The sequence below is a fragment of the Acomys russatus genome, chromosome 10, assembly GCF_903995435.1.
Source record: "Acomys russatus chromosome 10, mAcoRus1.1, whole genome shotgun sequence".
NCBI classification, from domain to species: Eukaryota; Metazoa; Chordata; class Mammalia; order Rodentia; family Muridae; genus Acomys; species Acomys russatus.
The window spans coordinates 69,483,400-69,497,635 of NC_067146.1; the positions used below are offsets into that span (position 1 = coordinate 69,483,400).

General features: G+C 43.0%; 1 protein-coding gene across 1 annotated transcript in view; it reads left to right on the forward strand.

Moving 5' to 3' along the window:
• Nucleotides 1–14,236, forward strand: part of Jazf1 (JAZF zinc finger 1) — a 289,737-nt gene that overhangs the window by 154,130 nt on the left and 121,371 nt on the right. Inside the window, exon 2 of the mRNA XM_051152349.1 lies at nucleotides 12,928–13,000. Within this exon, the coding sequence (XP_051008306.1) occupies nucleotides 12,928–13,000 (73 nt within the window). The remainder of the gene's footprint in view (nucleotides 1–12,927; nucleotides 13,001–14,236) is intronic.

The window sequence follows — 14,236 nt, forward strand, 5'->3', positions numbered from 1 at the left end:
GTCAAGTGATGGAGTCTCTTAGTTTTAGAAACATACTATCCCTCTCCCAAGGAAGATTCCTAGTCATTAGAATACATAAGTGGAAACACTGAGTCGGTCACATGATTGCTAAGCTTGACCCTTCCTAGAAAGTAAAAAAAAAAAAGGTGAAAACTAACTAGAACTTCAGGTGAAGCCCGAATTTAAAAGATTTCACAAGGGGATGGAAAGTGGCTCAGTCAGTGAAACGCTTGCTATACAAATCTGAGACCTGAGTTTGATCTCCAACACGAATATCAAAGCTGAGTGTCAGCAAGAGCCTATTATCCCAGTGTGGAGGACCAAAGACCAGGAGGATTCCTGGACTTTCTGGCTAGCGAGTCTGGGTGAACTGATGAGCACCCAGTTCACTGAGAGACACCATCTCAGAATAATACTTACAGTAAGGTGGAAAAACCAAGGAAAGCCCCTCCATCTGCACCGACTTCTGGACTCTATATTGCATTTCACACACACATGCAAACATGCAAACACACATGAATGAAAGATTTCACCGCATTTGGTTTATCTATAAAAGTTTTACACCATGCTTAATCATTTATTTCCAGTTTCAGAGTTGCTTTTTGGGTTTGGGGAAAACTCAAATTGCTTATTTTGATAACTTTTCCAGTCAGTCTTTTTTTTTTTTTTTTTTTTTTTTTAAATGTGTCTGTCTCTGTGTGTGTGTGTGTGTGTGTGTGCATGTGTGTGTGCGTGTGTCTTATCTGTCTGTCTGTCTGTCTGTATCTATGTCTGTGTGTGGTGTGATGTGTGTTAGGGAGGTGTACATATGGAAATCTGAGGGAAACTGCAGAGTTCCTTTCACTTTTTTGTTGTTGTTGTTGTTTTTGTTCTAGAATCAACTCAGCTTGCCAGACTTGCACAATAGCCCCCTTACCACTGATCTGTTTCCTACTTCCTGATTCCCAAGCCTCCACAGTCTTTAGTGTAATTATCTCTTCTTGTTTCACACCAGAATCTTTGGAGAGATCCAGGCCCTCAGAGTCTATGGCGTCACCCAAGAGATATTAGTGTACAGTTCTAGTGCACAGCCACTGGTGTCCAGGCCAGTGACTGAATGCATAAGAGCAGCCTCAGGCTCTCTGCACAGCGGTTTCTGCCCAGTGTGGGAGTTCCCTCCTAGGCCACCTCCTATATTTCACTGCAGTTCATACAGCTATTTAAATCAGAAGACATTCATACAGTAACCAGTTCCTACACGCTATCAGGAAGGCAAGTGTTTTATAACAGATTGTTGTGATATTTTTTTAATCAGTATGAGGTACTTCCCCTAGCAAGTGTGTCCAACCTGTGGCCACAGACCACACGGACCTAGGATAACTACAGATGCCACGCAGCATACAATTGTAAACTGATTTAAAACATAAGCCTTACACTTTTTAAAAAATGTGTAACTTGATTACGTGGCTCTCCGGTATGAATTTTATAGATGGCAACATGTGTTGCAAGGAGTCTTGTCTGCTTAAAACCTGGGGAGAAGGCTTCAGCGCCTACCACCCAGGACTCGACGAACATGTATTTGACTTTGCATTAACATCAGTTATTCTTGGTTACGTTCAGCTTGGTTACTTAGTGCTTCTCTAGTTGGGACTGCTTTACTCTCAGCATCTTCCTCCTTTGGAACCCAGGCTTATCCTAAACTTATATTTCCTGAAGGGGAAGGGGAAGGAAGGTTTATTTTAATGCAGTTAGGAAAGATGGCACAGTGTATGTAAGTCTCAGATAAATGTGATTCATGGTGTCAGAGTTGCCCTTTAAGGAAAAAAAAAAATCTTTCTTGGCAGGTGAGGGTAGCTTGGGTTACAAGAGAAGAAGAAGAACAAATGGGAACAGATCTGCATTAATAAATATTCAGAATGTGCCCACTCCAGTGTCAGTGTTCGTAGGTGGTGTTGGTACATGTAGTATTGGGTGACGGAAGTTGTGCACACTCTCATTTTTCACTTTAATTGCCTGCCTGAAAAGATCCTGACAGCTTCAAAGGTTACTGCTCATCGCATTGTTGATAACTCAGAGGCGATATGCATGTGCAATTTGCTTCATTATTGCCCACTAATAACCAGTGGTGGAGGAAGGCTGGGGCAACTGAAGCAGCCATCATTTGACATGATGGGTCTCTCTTCCTTCTCCCATACGTAGCCATCCCGATGCAGTTAGCCACACATGATATGGCAATGTGGGTGCTACTTTACTTTTTCTGTTACATAAGTTTAGTATGATAGAATCTAATGTATTCTTTAATCTAGAAAAACAAAGGCACAAGATAATTTCTCAATAGAACTTTGAGCTAGCATTCTTATTATTTAGCGTATTGGTTTTATTGTTGTTTGTTTATATGGCGATTTGGCTTCATTTCCTGAGGAGCTGTTGAGTAACAGGACCTGAGGTGGAAAAAGTATTAGAGGTGGTCATGCAGGAGAGAGAGGGGCTCCACCTGCTCGGCCACGCACACTCCTCTTTCACTTTGCCTAGGAGGACTTCCATTTACAAAATTATCTCATCTTGAAGTCTGTGCAGGGACGGCAGTCATTCTTCCAATCATCCTAGAGGAAAATTACTATAAAGAAAGGTACATGCATGCCTTCAAATACATACAGGCTTCTTTAAAGCCCTGTATCTTAATGACCAGAGTATAGACTCAATGGCTCAAGGAATTCTAGGAAATATAATCCTTACACCAGGCAGCCATGTTCCAAAGCATCATGATGTAAAAATGAGGGAAATGTCTTCTGAGCCGCATCTTGCAGCCTGTGATAACTCCCATTTGAATGATGGGTTTAAACTTTCCGGTGCATTGTCATGCTGTTGATATCAAACGTAGGCAGTCCACAGTAGTGCAAGCCTTAATTTCAAAATGCTTCGTGGGCTAGAGCTCTGAGCAGCATAGCTCCACCTCACACTAGAGATTTGTTCTTCATTTCCACATAGGCTGAAAGTACTGCTTTTTGCAGTATTTGGGGGATGAAAAAGAATCCTGGGGCTTATGAAGCTAATACTGAGTGGAGGCAGCTGGATTTGTAAAGAGTGGCACATTATCTTAACACCAAGAAGTAAGAACAGAGCTAGAAAGATGGCTCAGCCGGTTAAGCTAAAGATATAAGAAGTAAAAACAAAGATTCCAGTGAGAGGGCCATTCCCTTAGTAAGGCTTGGAGAATCACATACTCGACTCACCAAACACTGCATTAAGAACCCCGGTTTGACTCACTGCACACCCAGTCTCTTGTCCTCGGTTGTAAACTGTACCAGTCACCTGGTTTCAAATGCAGTGTGCCCCAGGCCTTTCCTCGTCACTGCTGAGCTGACTTTGGCTGAGTTCCCCACAGCATCCTTAGTCAGGGTGCTTGGGTTTTTACTATTGTGAGAACACCCTGCGGCTTTGCTGCCTGTTGCAGTGTGTGGTGGTCTGATACTGTTGTGAGAACACCCCGCGGCTTCGCTGCCTGTTGCAGTGTGTGGTGGTCTGATACTGTTGTGAGAACACCCCGCGGCTTCGCTGCCTGTTGCAGTGTGTGGTGGTCTGATACTGTTGTGAGAACACCCCATGGCTTTGCTGCCTGTTGCAGTGTGTGGTGGTCTGATACTGTTGTGTAACACCCCGCGGCTTTGCTGCCTGTTGGAGTGTGTGGTCTCTCCCTTCTCTGAAGCTCCAGCTTCTCAGTTCTGCACAGCATCTTCCACACATGAGAAGCAGACCTCTCTTGGAACATCAAATGTTTTTTTCGCGGTTTGGGGTTTTTTAATTGTTGCTAATGAGACAATTACTCGATAACAGGAAAAATCTTGTATTTCTATTTCTTCATTCACCAATATTGTCTTTCATATCAGTTTCTCCCATCTTCCCTACCGTGTTCACTGTTTCCTAACACAATGAGTGTCTTAGCTTATTCCCCCAGTGGCGCTGCTTTGCCTGTGAGATTAAGACCGACCCTCAGAGAGCTGTCCAGCCCTCCCATAAGGAAACTTGCTCTGCATCCCATGCCTCTCACACCAGCCACTCTGGACTTCACAGACTGTGCTCTCTCCTACTGCTCAAGACTAGTCAGAGTCTTAGAAACTTTTCTTTCAAAAAGCTGCCCTGACCATCGCAAAGAATCATGCTACATTTCTGGAGCAATTTATTTATTTGCTAGTTTGTCTTAAATTATTGGGGGCTTTTTGTAGTGTGTGTGTGTGTGTGTGTGCGTGCGCGCGCACGCGCGCGTCTGTGTGTACACTAACTGCTGTATCAGTAGGTGAGGTACACATGCCTGAGGAGGCCAGAGGTCAGCCTTGGGTATCATCCACCTCCTCTGAGACAGGGTCTGTCATTGTCCTGGAGCTCACCAGTTAGAGTGGCTCACCAGTTAGCCTGGCTCACCAGTTAGAGTGGCTCACCAGTTAGAGTGGCTCACCAGTTAGCCTGGCTCACCAGTTAGAGTGGCTCACCAGTTAGAGTGGCTCATCAGTTAGACTGGCTCACCAGTTAGACGACTGGTGAGCTCCAAGACACCCAGCATTTCTTTGTGGTTACTGGGCTTTGAACTCAAGTCTTTGTGCTTACAAGGCAAGCGCTTTACCGAGCTATCTTTCCAGCCCTTGGATTATTGTCAACTGGCTATCCCAATCATCCTTCTTGCCCAGTTGTGAGCTACTGCCTTAGAATTTCCTCTAAACAAGGAACACATGACAAGAATTCAGGATGTCTTTTAGGAAATGAATTCAGTTTCTTTGACTTCACTAAGCAGCCCAGGCTCCTAAGATCTAGGTCCCAACTCTCTTTACGTCACTGCCCTGCTGCCCGCTGACTAGCATTCTAGCCTCTTGATTTAGACAGGAAAACTCAAAAATTATCTACATGGTCCATTCTTCACAAACAGCACATGGGTTTCCAGCAGGGTTTCTCAGTCTGGCCCTGACATTTGCAGTCAGGTGGGTTTTGCTGTAGTGAGGGTATCTGATTGTATGCACTGCAGGGTATCTAGCAGGATGCACTAGCACCCTCCTTCCAGTGTCTGTGAACATCGCCTTTCGGGAGGATTGCCCACAGTTCAGGACCTCCATCCTTGAGTATCTCTGCTTGAAAGTCCGTAATTAATGAGCTGTCTGCACAACCCTACTGCCTTTCCATAATGACCTCAGCTTCACGGAAGTGCCTACCTTCCCCCATGAGCCCGCCCTTTCCTAGGATTTCGTTTTCTTTCGTATGCTCTGAACATGTGTTCTTGCTCATCTGTGTCTGTGCAGGGACGCAGTGGCTCACACGGGCTCTGCGTTCCGAGCCCCCCTGATCTTATTAGAGCTCTCTGAGCTGATCTCTGTGTCTTGTGCTTTACTTCTCACCCTGGGTGCTCACTCAGTTATTCAGCTTCCATCATGTGGACACGGATTACTGACAGAGCCTTGGGCTTAGATTTGACTTCCAACACTGAGTTTCCTAAATAGCTACTTAGCAGGTTAACTATAGGAGTTTGACGGACTGATAAAGAATTAGGAAGCTGAACAGCAGAACTTTAATGCTCTGGCCATAATAGTCACAGGGCAAGCTGCAGCTGCAGCGTTTGAGCATTGTCTAGAAAGTCCCTACTCAACCCTGTTTAGTCATTGACTTGCAGCAGGAAGACTCAGGCTCCACATGTGAACATGAATGCTTTTTAATAGATGCTGTTATTTTGTTGTACAGAATCCCTGACTTTTAGATATTACGCTCATAAAGTTTACAGCAACACTTAGCTGCATCTGGATTTCACAGTGAATTGGGGAAGGCAAGAGTCTCAGTATAATTTGCACTGACTTTCCTGTAATGGAAATTATGGCCTGGGAAAGGTTTCAAATGACGTGTCTATAAACTAAGGAAAAGTTGATCCATTCAAAAAGGCTGGTTACATACACTCATAGGATTTTTTAAAGTCGAGTGCCAACAAGAAATATTTATTTCAGCATCTGAAGTAAACCAGCAATGAATTTTAAAAGTCGGTCTTTGTAAATTGTTGGTTCGACAAATTTAGTTTTAAAATGGAATAAAAGTTGCAACAAGAATGTCCTGGGCTTGTAAGATGGCTGTAAAGTCTGTGTGGAGTGCAGTGTTACAACTGGGTGGGAGCAGCGAACTGACTTCAGCTGTGGGAAGACGTGGAGCTTTGATTCTTGCCCTGGTGGTGCTAGCTTCATTTTAGGAGGCTTGTCACAGAAATCTGCAGGCTTCTGTCATCTGCGCTCTGTTGTGCATGCCCACCTTCCCCTTTTCTTTCCTGGCCCTCTCCTTTCCCTCTTCCTACTCTTTCCTCGTGTTTGTTTTGGTGGCTTTCACTCAGGTTCAAGACTTTGCCTGCAGTGCTTAGTCACTCCTTGACTGCCACTGGCTTATCTTAGCACCACAGCAATAAAAAGCTAGTCAAAGCCTGTGGGTGGAGGCTCAGATGGAGCTTGTTGGCTATAGATGTAACTGCAGGAACATCATTTAATTAGGGACTCAGCAGATGCCAACATCTGGACTCTCTTTCTCTACACCTGCTTGGTGGAGTAGAACAGTCCTAACCGGCTGCTGGTGTTCTCAGTACAGCTTCTAGCCTTGCCCTCTCCCCATCTATGTCCCTCCATCTATAGGTATTCGATGACCTGCTTAGTTTTTCTCTATAGCCTCTGTGTTCTCTGTGTTAAAGTCTGAGCTTTCTCCATATATAGCTGGCATCTTTTAGTGCAGGGTCCCTCAGGGCTTCTGCAGAGTTCAGCTCCTGGCTCTCATGTCCCCACTATAGGGTCTAAAGGTTGTAAGTTTATCCAAGCTCTTTGTTTTCTCATATTCTTTTGTTATGTCCCAAAATACTGGTTGAAGTAACTTGTCTCCTATCTCTGTCTCCTGTTTACTCCCCTTGGTGGTTTTTCCTACCCTCTGCCACATTTTCTCGGGGTCCTGAATGGTCAAGGAAACAAATGCGCTTGATGGATGGATGTATCGTGCTCAACCCAAAGTCTTCAGTGTTCCCATCATGGGGTTAATCAGCTGCCTGCCCTGCGCGTATCCTTGGTCACTGGGGAGCAAAGTGTGCGCAATGGAAGAGCTGAAATAAGCGCCTCGCAGCCATAGTGTGGGAGGGTAGCAGTATTCCCAGACATTATGGTGGTGCAGGAGATGCTGAGAGCAAAGAGGAGGGTTTGACAAGCCCTACCCAGAGTGCTGGGTGATGAACAACTGGGGGTCTGCCTCTGCAAGGTTAGCAGCTGAGGGGAAGGATGGAAGCTGAGTGCACCCACTAATTAGTATCAGGATCACTGAATGATTACAAAGAAAAGAGAGGGCTCCAGGCCAACTCTTCAGAATCGCTTACCCAGCTAGGCAGGCATTCAACTGTCTGGAGCCTTTTACTGCTTCAGCCTTCAGCGGCTACCTAAATTCTTTTAGCCACCCCACCCCCACCCCATACACACACACGGGGGAGGGGGGAAGGAGGGAGGGAGGGAGAGGGGGGGACGGAGAGAGAGAGGTGATGCACTTACAGAAAGTAGTATTTGGAAGCTGTAGAATATGAAAGAGGTCTCTCTTCAGACCAAAACCACATCATCTTCCACAGTGGCCTCACTGGGTACACACAGCTCACTGCCTGAGGGGAACGTTTCTCTTCCTGTCACTTGTTATCATATGCAGGTGGAAGAGTGTCACTGTGTGCCCTTGTTCCCTGGACACATTGTACAGATTGCCAAGTGGCCTCTTCCGGGAGCATCGTGTGAATGAGGAACCTCAAGTGTGTCTGTCTACAGGCTGCTTTGCTGTGGATGATGTCTCTGAGGGGCTGCAGCCAACATTTCACTTTCTCACTTTATTGGCACTATGAACAAATAGACTACAGACCTGTCTGAGAGATGATGTTCTGTGGACACTTCATTTCTTTTTAGATCACTCATTACAGCGTGTCACCATGTGCAAACCCATTTCTGTATAAGGAAGCTTTTTGTTTTAAGCTCAGCACTAGCTAGTGGTTAGGGAGACTCTCTCTGGTACCAGGTGATAACATTCTTTTTGCCTTTATAATCTCTAGACGAGATCCTGACACAGCTGGGGAAGCAGCCTATTTCATAAAGCCAGTCTCAGAAAGTTATGTTGCAGTCAGAGAGGAAGAAATCATGAAAACAGCAATTATACTTTTACTGAATGCAAAGCGCCCAACAGCATAATTAAAACTCATAAAATGGAGAGTCATAATCACCACACAGCAGCCAGCAAGCAAGTGACAGGGCCCATGTTTATTTGTGATCAGCAGTTGATGTGATTTCTCCAGTCACCTTGCTATAGTCTCTCCTGACTTGCACCAAGTACATCATTTCATTTTTAATTTGGTACAGCTTTCATAGATATTATATTTAGGGTTGTTTTTGAAGAATCGCTTCATCTACAAAAGAGCTTGAGGCCTAGGGGCATTTACCCAGAATGCTCTGCTGTCTTCCTGGCTACTAGAGTGTATTCCAGAGGAAAAAGGTGATGAGGGAGGGCACTTTATACCTAAGGAGCTTCCAGTGGCTGTTTTGTTTCAGAGAAGATGGCATTTGGAAGCTGCCAGAAGTCAGCCTCCAACTTATAACTTGAGGCAACACGAGTGAAGGTTAAGCATAGGTTACAGAATATGTTGAAGGAAAGTAAAGTAGAATTTCCGAATCCTGCTTTGCAAACTGGCAAACTGAATGCTGCACATGCTTGCCGCTCTGTCAGACAAGATTGTCACGCAGTTTGTGTAGGTGTCAACAGCACCACAATTCAGTTAAGCAGCACAGAGCTGCAGCATGCTATCAAAAACACTCAACTCCCCTTCTTCAGAGAGATACTAGAGCTTTTCCTGCAGAAATCTGGTTTTCATTACTATGGCAATACAGCTGCTAGGCCCAGCTTATTAGAAGGAAAGTTGTTTTTTAGGTTTTTTTTTTTAAATCACATACAGCTTTTATTTTTTTACATATACATTTATCTTATTACACACATACACAATAAACTACATACAGCAAGAAGAACCACAAAACCATCAGGAATTATAAAAATGTTGCATTCATAATGTTTTGGTTATTTGAATTTGGCAACCTTGAAGAAAACATCTTTCCTATGTTGGTGAGTCTAAAATTCTGAATGTAAATCAATATCTATCATATCTCATCTCTATCAACTTAAAACATCTATCTAGATCTAAAAACATCTTAACCCATAAACAACTAAGCTTAATTATAAAACTTAAACTATCTGGACTTCAACACCATCAGAGACTTGAGAAGGAATAAAATTAATTACTTGAGTAAATAGGAAGTGCAGGTTGGCAGCTTCCAAAATGAAAAAATGACAGAGTTTGCTACTTGAACAGTCCCCCCAAAAATCTGTAACGCTGGAGCATCATCTCCAGCCTTCTAGCCCAATATATCTGACAGACATATTGTGAAGCAGAACTATTGAGGACTTGCTCACCTTGTCTTGGCAGAGTTTGGCCTTCATCTCTGCCTGCATCCAAGCTTGCCCATTTTTAGGTAGAATTATGTCCGTGGCGGAAAGGAAGACATTTTTGTCCAGTGGCTTCTTTGCCGCATTTGAAGCCATCTCCATAAGGAGGCTCTTTGATGCTCATCATCTTTGAGGTTGTTTGGGTATTGCCAAGAGTTATCCTTCCTTGTTGTCAAAGATCTTAAAAGTAATAAAAACATATTTAAATGCCACATTCAGTTAAACATATTAAATGCCATCTCTGAGGTTTTTTAAGACCTTATCTATTTTACCTTATCTATCTATATAATCACATCTATCTGTAAAACCTAGGATATATAATCTTGTGATAAAAATAGACTAGTAATTGATATGACCATGATTTGATCAACTAACAATTAACTTGTATTACTTAATCATCCTAAGCAGCCTGCAATAGCACTGTCAAAGTATTGGAAGTAAACCTTGTATTATAATTGAGTTGTATGGGTACAATATGACATATTAGAGTAGAAAAAAAAATATATATATAATGTGTGAAAGTTGATCTTATATTTGAATTCTATACCAATGTGTAAAAATTAAACTTATTTTGCATCAATATAAAAAATTCTATGCCAGTGAATTCAAAATAACCTTGTTTGTGAGTAACAATTAAGGCCTTGAGTTGAGGAGTAGATTGAATAATCTACTTTTTGTCCTATCATCCCTATATATTTCTATATCCCCCCTTCCTTCTTTTCAACCCCTATCTCCAAACGTAAGAAAGAAAGATAAAGGAAAAGAGCAATATCCCTGAGTCCAACCTCATTTTCTCTCTGAATAAGACCAGTAGTAACTTATAACCAACTCCCAATGAAAATAAACCTCTGTAGCCCAAGTGAGCAACCAAAAACCTACCCAACCTCACTTAGGGGAAATGGGGTGTCATTCTCTTAAAGTTTCTTCTGGCTGATTTAGGGCAAATAATACCTTTTAGGGGCTCAAATAAAATCGGGGAAAATGGTTAAACAAGCCAGGAATAGCATTTGTGGTTCAGTTTCAAATGCTGAGAAATTGTGGCTCAAGGTTGCAGAAGCTCAGTCTGTGGCTCATGCACTGCATTTCTTTCAGGCCTGCTACAGCAGAGTCCCATAGCTGGGCACAAGTGCACTCACCTTGTCCTGGCTAGGAAGCTAGGGAGGGAGGACAGGGTCTCATCATCACATCAAGGGCGCATCACCCGTGACCCCACTAGACCCCACCTCCAATAGGTTAAGCAACTTGTAAGTGTACCACAGGCTGAGGACCACACCTTCAACACACAGGCCGTTAGGGCCTTCAAGACTGAAACTATTACAAGCTTGAAATAGGAAATTTAGTATATACCTGCATGTGAATGTGCACACACGTGCGTGTGCTAATAAAACAGAAAAAAATTAAAAATCAGGATAGCTTGGGAAGGCAACATTTAAAATACTGTAAAAAGTGCACAGCTTAATGAGGCGTGGTTTGGAATGATTTAGAAGCCAGTTTGTAGGAAGACTCACTAATTGGAAGCTGGTGCAAGAACAAAGAGTAAAATGAAAGATTGCCTAAAATGTTCACTGGCTTCTTGGCTCTTTACCCCGTTGATTCACAAATTGTAGGCCCCTAGTTTCCTCATTGCCTTCAGAATAACGCATGTAACAGCACATCTCAAGAGGGCAGCTTCCTCATCCACTCCTAAACCCAAATTCAAGTTGTTTGTTGGAGACCTGAGAAACCTTCCACTGGGTTGTTTTTGTTTGTTTTTGGTTTTTTGTTTGTTTGTTTGTTTGCCATGGCCTTGCTGTTGTAAGTCTTCCTTTCTGTCCATTCCACGGTTTCCGTCTCAGCTCTCCTGTTACTCTTTCATGTGTCACCCATCATTTGCACCCATGGTCCGTCCAGCTTGCCCATATCCCCTCTGAAGCATGCGTGTTCTGCATGGAAAAAGCAAAGATGCATGGAGACCACAGCAGGCCTGCGTAAGTGTTAGGGGTTGTGTTTGAAAACCATGTCCTCTTGAGAAGTGTCCTCCTTGCATCCAGATAACCACTGGGTTTATTGCTAAGCCAGAGATCAGCTGCAGCCCCAGCTGCATTCGTAACTGGGACTAAACGGGGAGGAAACGGCAATTACCAATCTGTTCCCATCTGCTCTGCCAAAATCTTTACACTGGGCTTGATGGAACCTTCACGAGACTCTGTCTCTTATTTCCTAATTCAGCTTTCAAGGACCCACAGTGGCAGAGACCCACGGAAGAAAGATTTCTAAATAGAGTTCCCTGGAATTCTTGGCGTAGGAAAAATGATAGAGTAAACGTAAGATTCTTAACTTGGACATAATGAATAAAGCTGGCTCTGCTGCCCAGCTGTGTCGTCTGAGAGTAAGAAACAATATCAATCTGATTATTTTTTGCCACCCGTGCTCTCTGCCACAGTGTCTGTCCCTTCCTCCGTCTCCTGTTAGTGCACATTGGAGTTAGTATATCTCAGATCCACCACATGCAGTAAACACTCCCTTACAGAAGGGATTGAAACGGTGTCTGTCATGACATCCAAGGAGGAGTTACTGCCAAGCGCAGCTGAGGGACTTTTAATCATGTGATGGTACGTGTGAGGCTTTAATAACAAAAAATTGGTGTGAAGTGTTTTAACCTTTCTTCACGGAAACAATACACAGCAACTCCCCTGCCCCATATATTATTATATAATCATTTCCTCTGTGTCTATTTAGGAAGTGTTTTGTCCACATGGGAAGCTGAGAATATGCTTCTGTCGTGAGGAGCACACTCATTACCCGCCCAAGCTAGAGAAGCACCATTGTTGGATGTTGCTGTGTGTGGCATCCTGCCTCTTAGAGGGGAAAACCCCTGTGAATGTGCTGTCTGTTGTTGGCTCCGAAGCCCTAAGAGAATGTCTGATTAAGAATCTAGAAAAGCTGTAATCAAGTCATTATATATTCAAAACGGAGAACCCTCCAGAATATGAATCTGGACTCAGAAGTGTTCAATGAACAAGAATAATACTCCATAGATTTTCAAATTGATGGAGCTATTCAATGTGAACTAATTTGTTCCAGTATTGAAGTGAGCATAATTAACAGAGGCTTTCTTTCTTAGGCCGATTAACCAGCGAAAACCATGCCAGCATTGTAACTGTACGCAGTGAAAGCCAATATTTATGAGGGGGTTGTGCAAGAGCTCGTGTGACAGATGGGCGTTTTATCACTGTTGATGTTTGGAATTTCTTGAAAAGCAATGTAATATCTTGTTTTTATGAATGAATGAACAAATCATTGTGCCTTGTGGACTGAGCTTTCCTACTCTAAATTAATCTTTTTCTCTCTTTACCCTCTTGTTACTTCATGTTAGGGAGCCTCGTATATTCTGATATAAAACAAAACAAAACAAAACAAAAAACCTTAAAAATTTTTAATTGTGTTTTATTGCAGATACAGATCCGCGTGTTTTAGAAAAGCAAGAATTGCAGCAGCCGACCTATGTTGCCCTCAGTTACATTAATAGGTAAGCCATTACAGAGAGGCCGCTGTGGTTTGCTGCCGCTCTGCTCTTTACATGTGTCTTTTTACCAGAGTAAATGCTTTCGGTGTGAAAATGTGCAGATGAGATAATTTTAAAGCAACCTCTATGTGGAAATTTCTTATTTCTCTGCTGAGGGCTGTAGATTGTGGCCCACTATGCATATGTCTGAAAACGCGACTGATTTACAAGCTCATTTTCTAAGTGTTTTGTATGCAGAGCTAGAATATGCCCCCTTGGCTTCATGGGGCAGGGTGAGAGATTAGTGGATTTATGTTTGAGAGAACCTTTTAAATCTTGGGGTGAAAGGTACTTTTTATGAATTCAAAACATAGCTGGAGTATCAGACTATATTAGGATCTAACCAACTGAAACCATTTAGTTTCAGAGAGTCATTTTGTAGCAGCTCATCTTTTAGTAGAAACACTGTCAGCAGCTGCCCTCATAGGTGCAGAGTAACATGAGTTTTCACTTAAATTGGTTCTGAGCCTAACTTTAGAGAACTGTTCTGTGCTTGAATCTCAAGCCTGAAAGAAGACGAAGTGTTTCAGCCAGCGCACATGACTAAGGAGACAGTGATCTGAGGTGAGAACTCGAAGTCGCCTTTGGGTTAAGAAAACACACTCTCTCAAAGCAGAATGGAAGGAGTAAGAGCAAAATTATTTTTTAATGAGAATGAGAATTCTCTGCCCATAATTCAGTGATGGACTTCTATTGGCTGTCCCATTCTCCTGGTGCCAGAGTGTGGCCCAGGGTCTGGAGAGGTAATCTGCCAGTGATTTATCTGCACTCCTCATTTTGGTATCCCTTTAGGAAGTGTAGTTAATTCCTGCCCAGACTTGGCTGTGAGTCACTCAGCTGCACTCAGCTTCATGGTTTCAAAGGAATTTGCTAATGAAAGCATCTGCATGCGTGTTTTGTATGTCCTGCTCATCAGGCCTTCCAAGGAGTAGAAGAAAACATCTCTAGTCTTTCATCATCTATATTTTTGACATGTTGCCAGAATACCTTCAGATTTTATTAGATTACATAAAGATGTCTGAGTTTTTTCACAAGATCCTGTGCTATTTGCAATACTTAACAAGAGAGCTGAAAAGTCTTTACTTGTATATTCATAGAACTATACTAGATTAACCCACTGATATTGACAGATCTGATTTAAAGGAACAGGCGTCTCTAGCAGATTACTAAGTTACTACTGACGTTTCTAGGAAGAAAGTA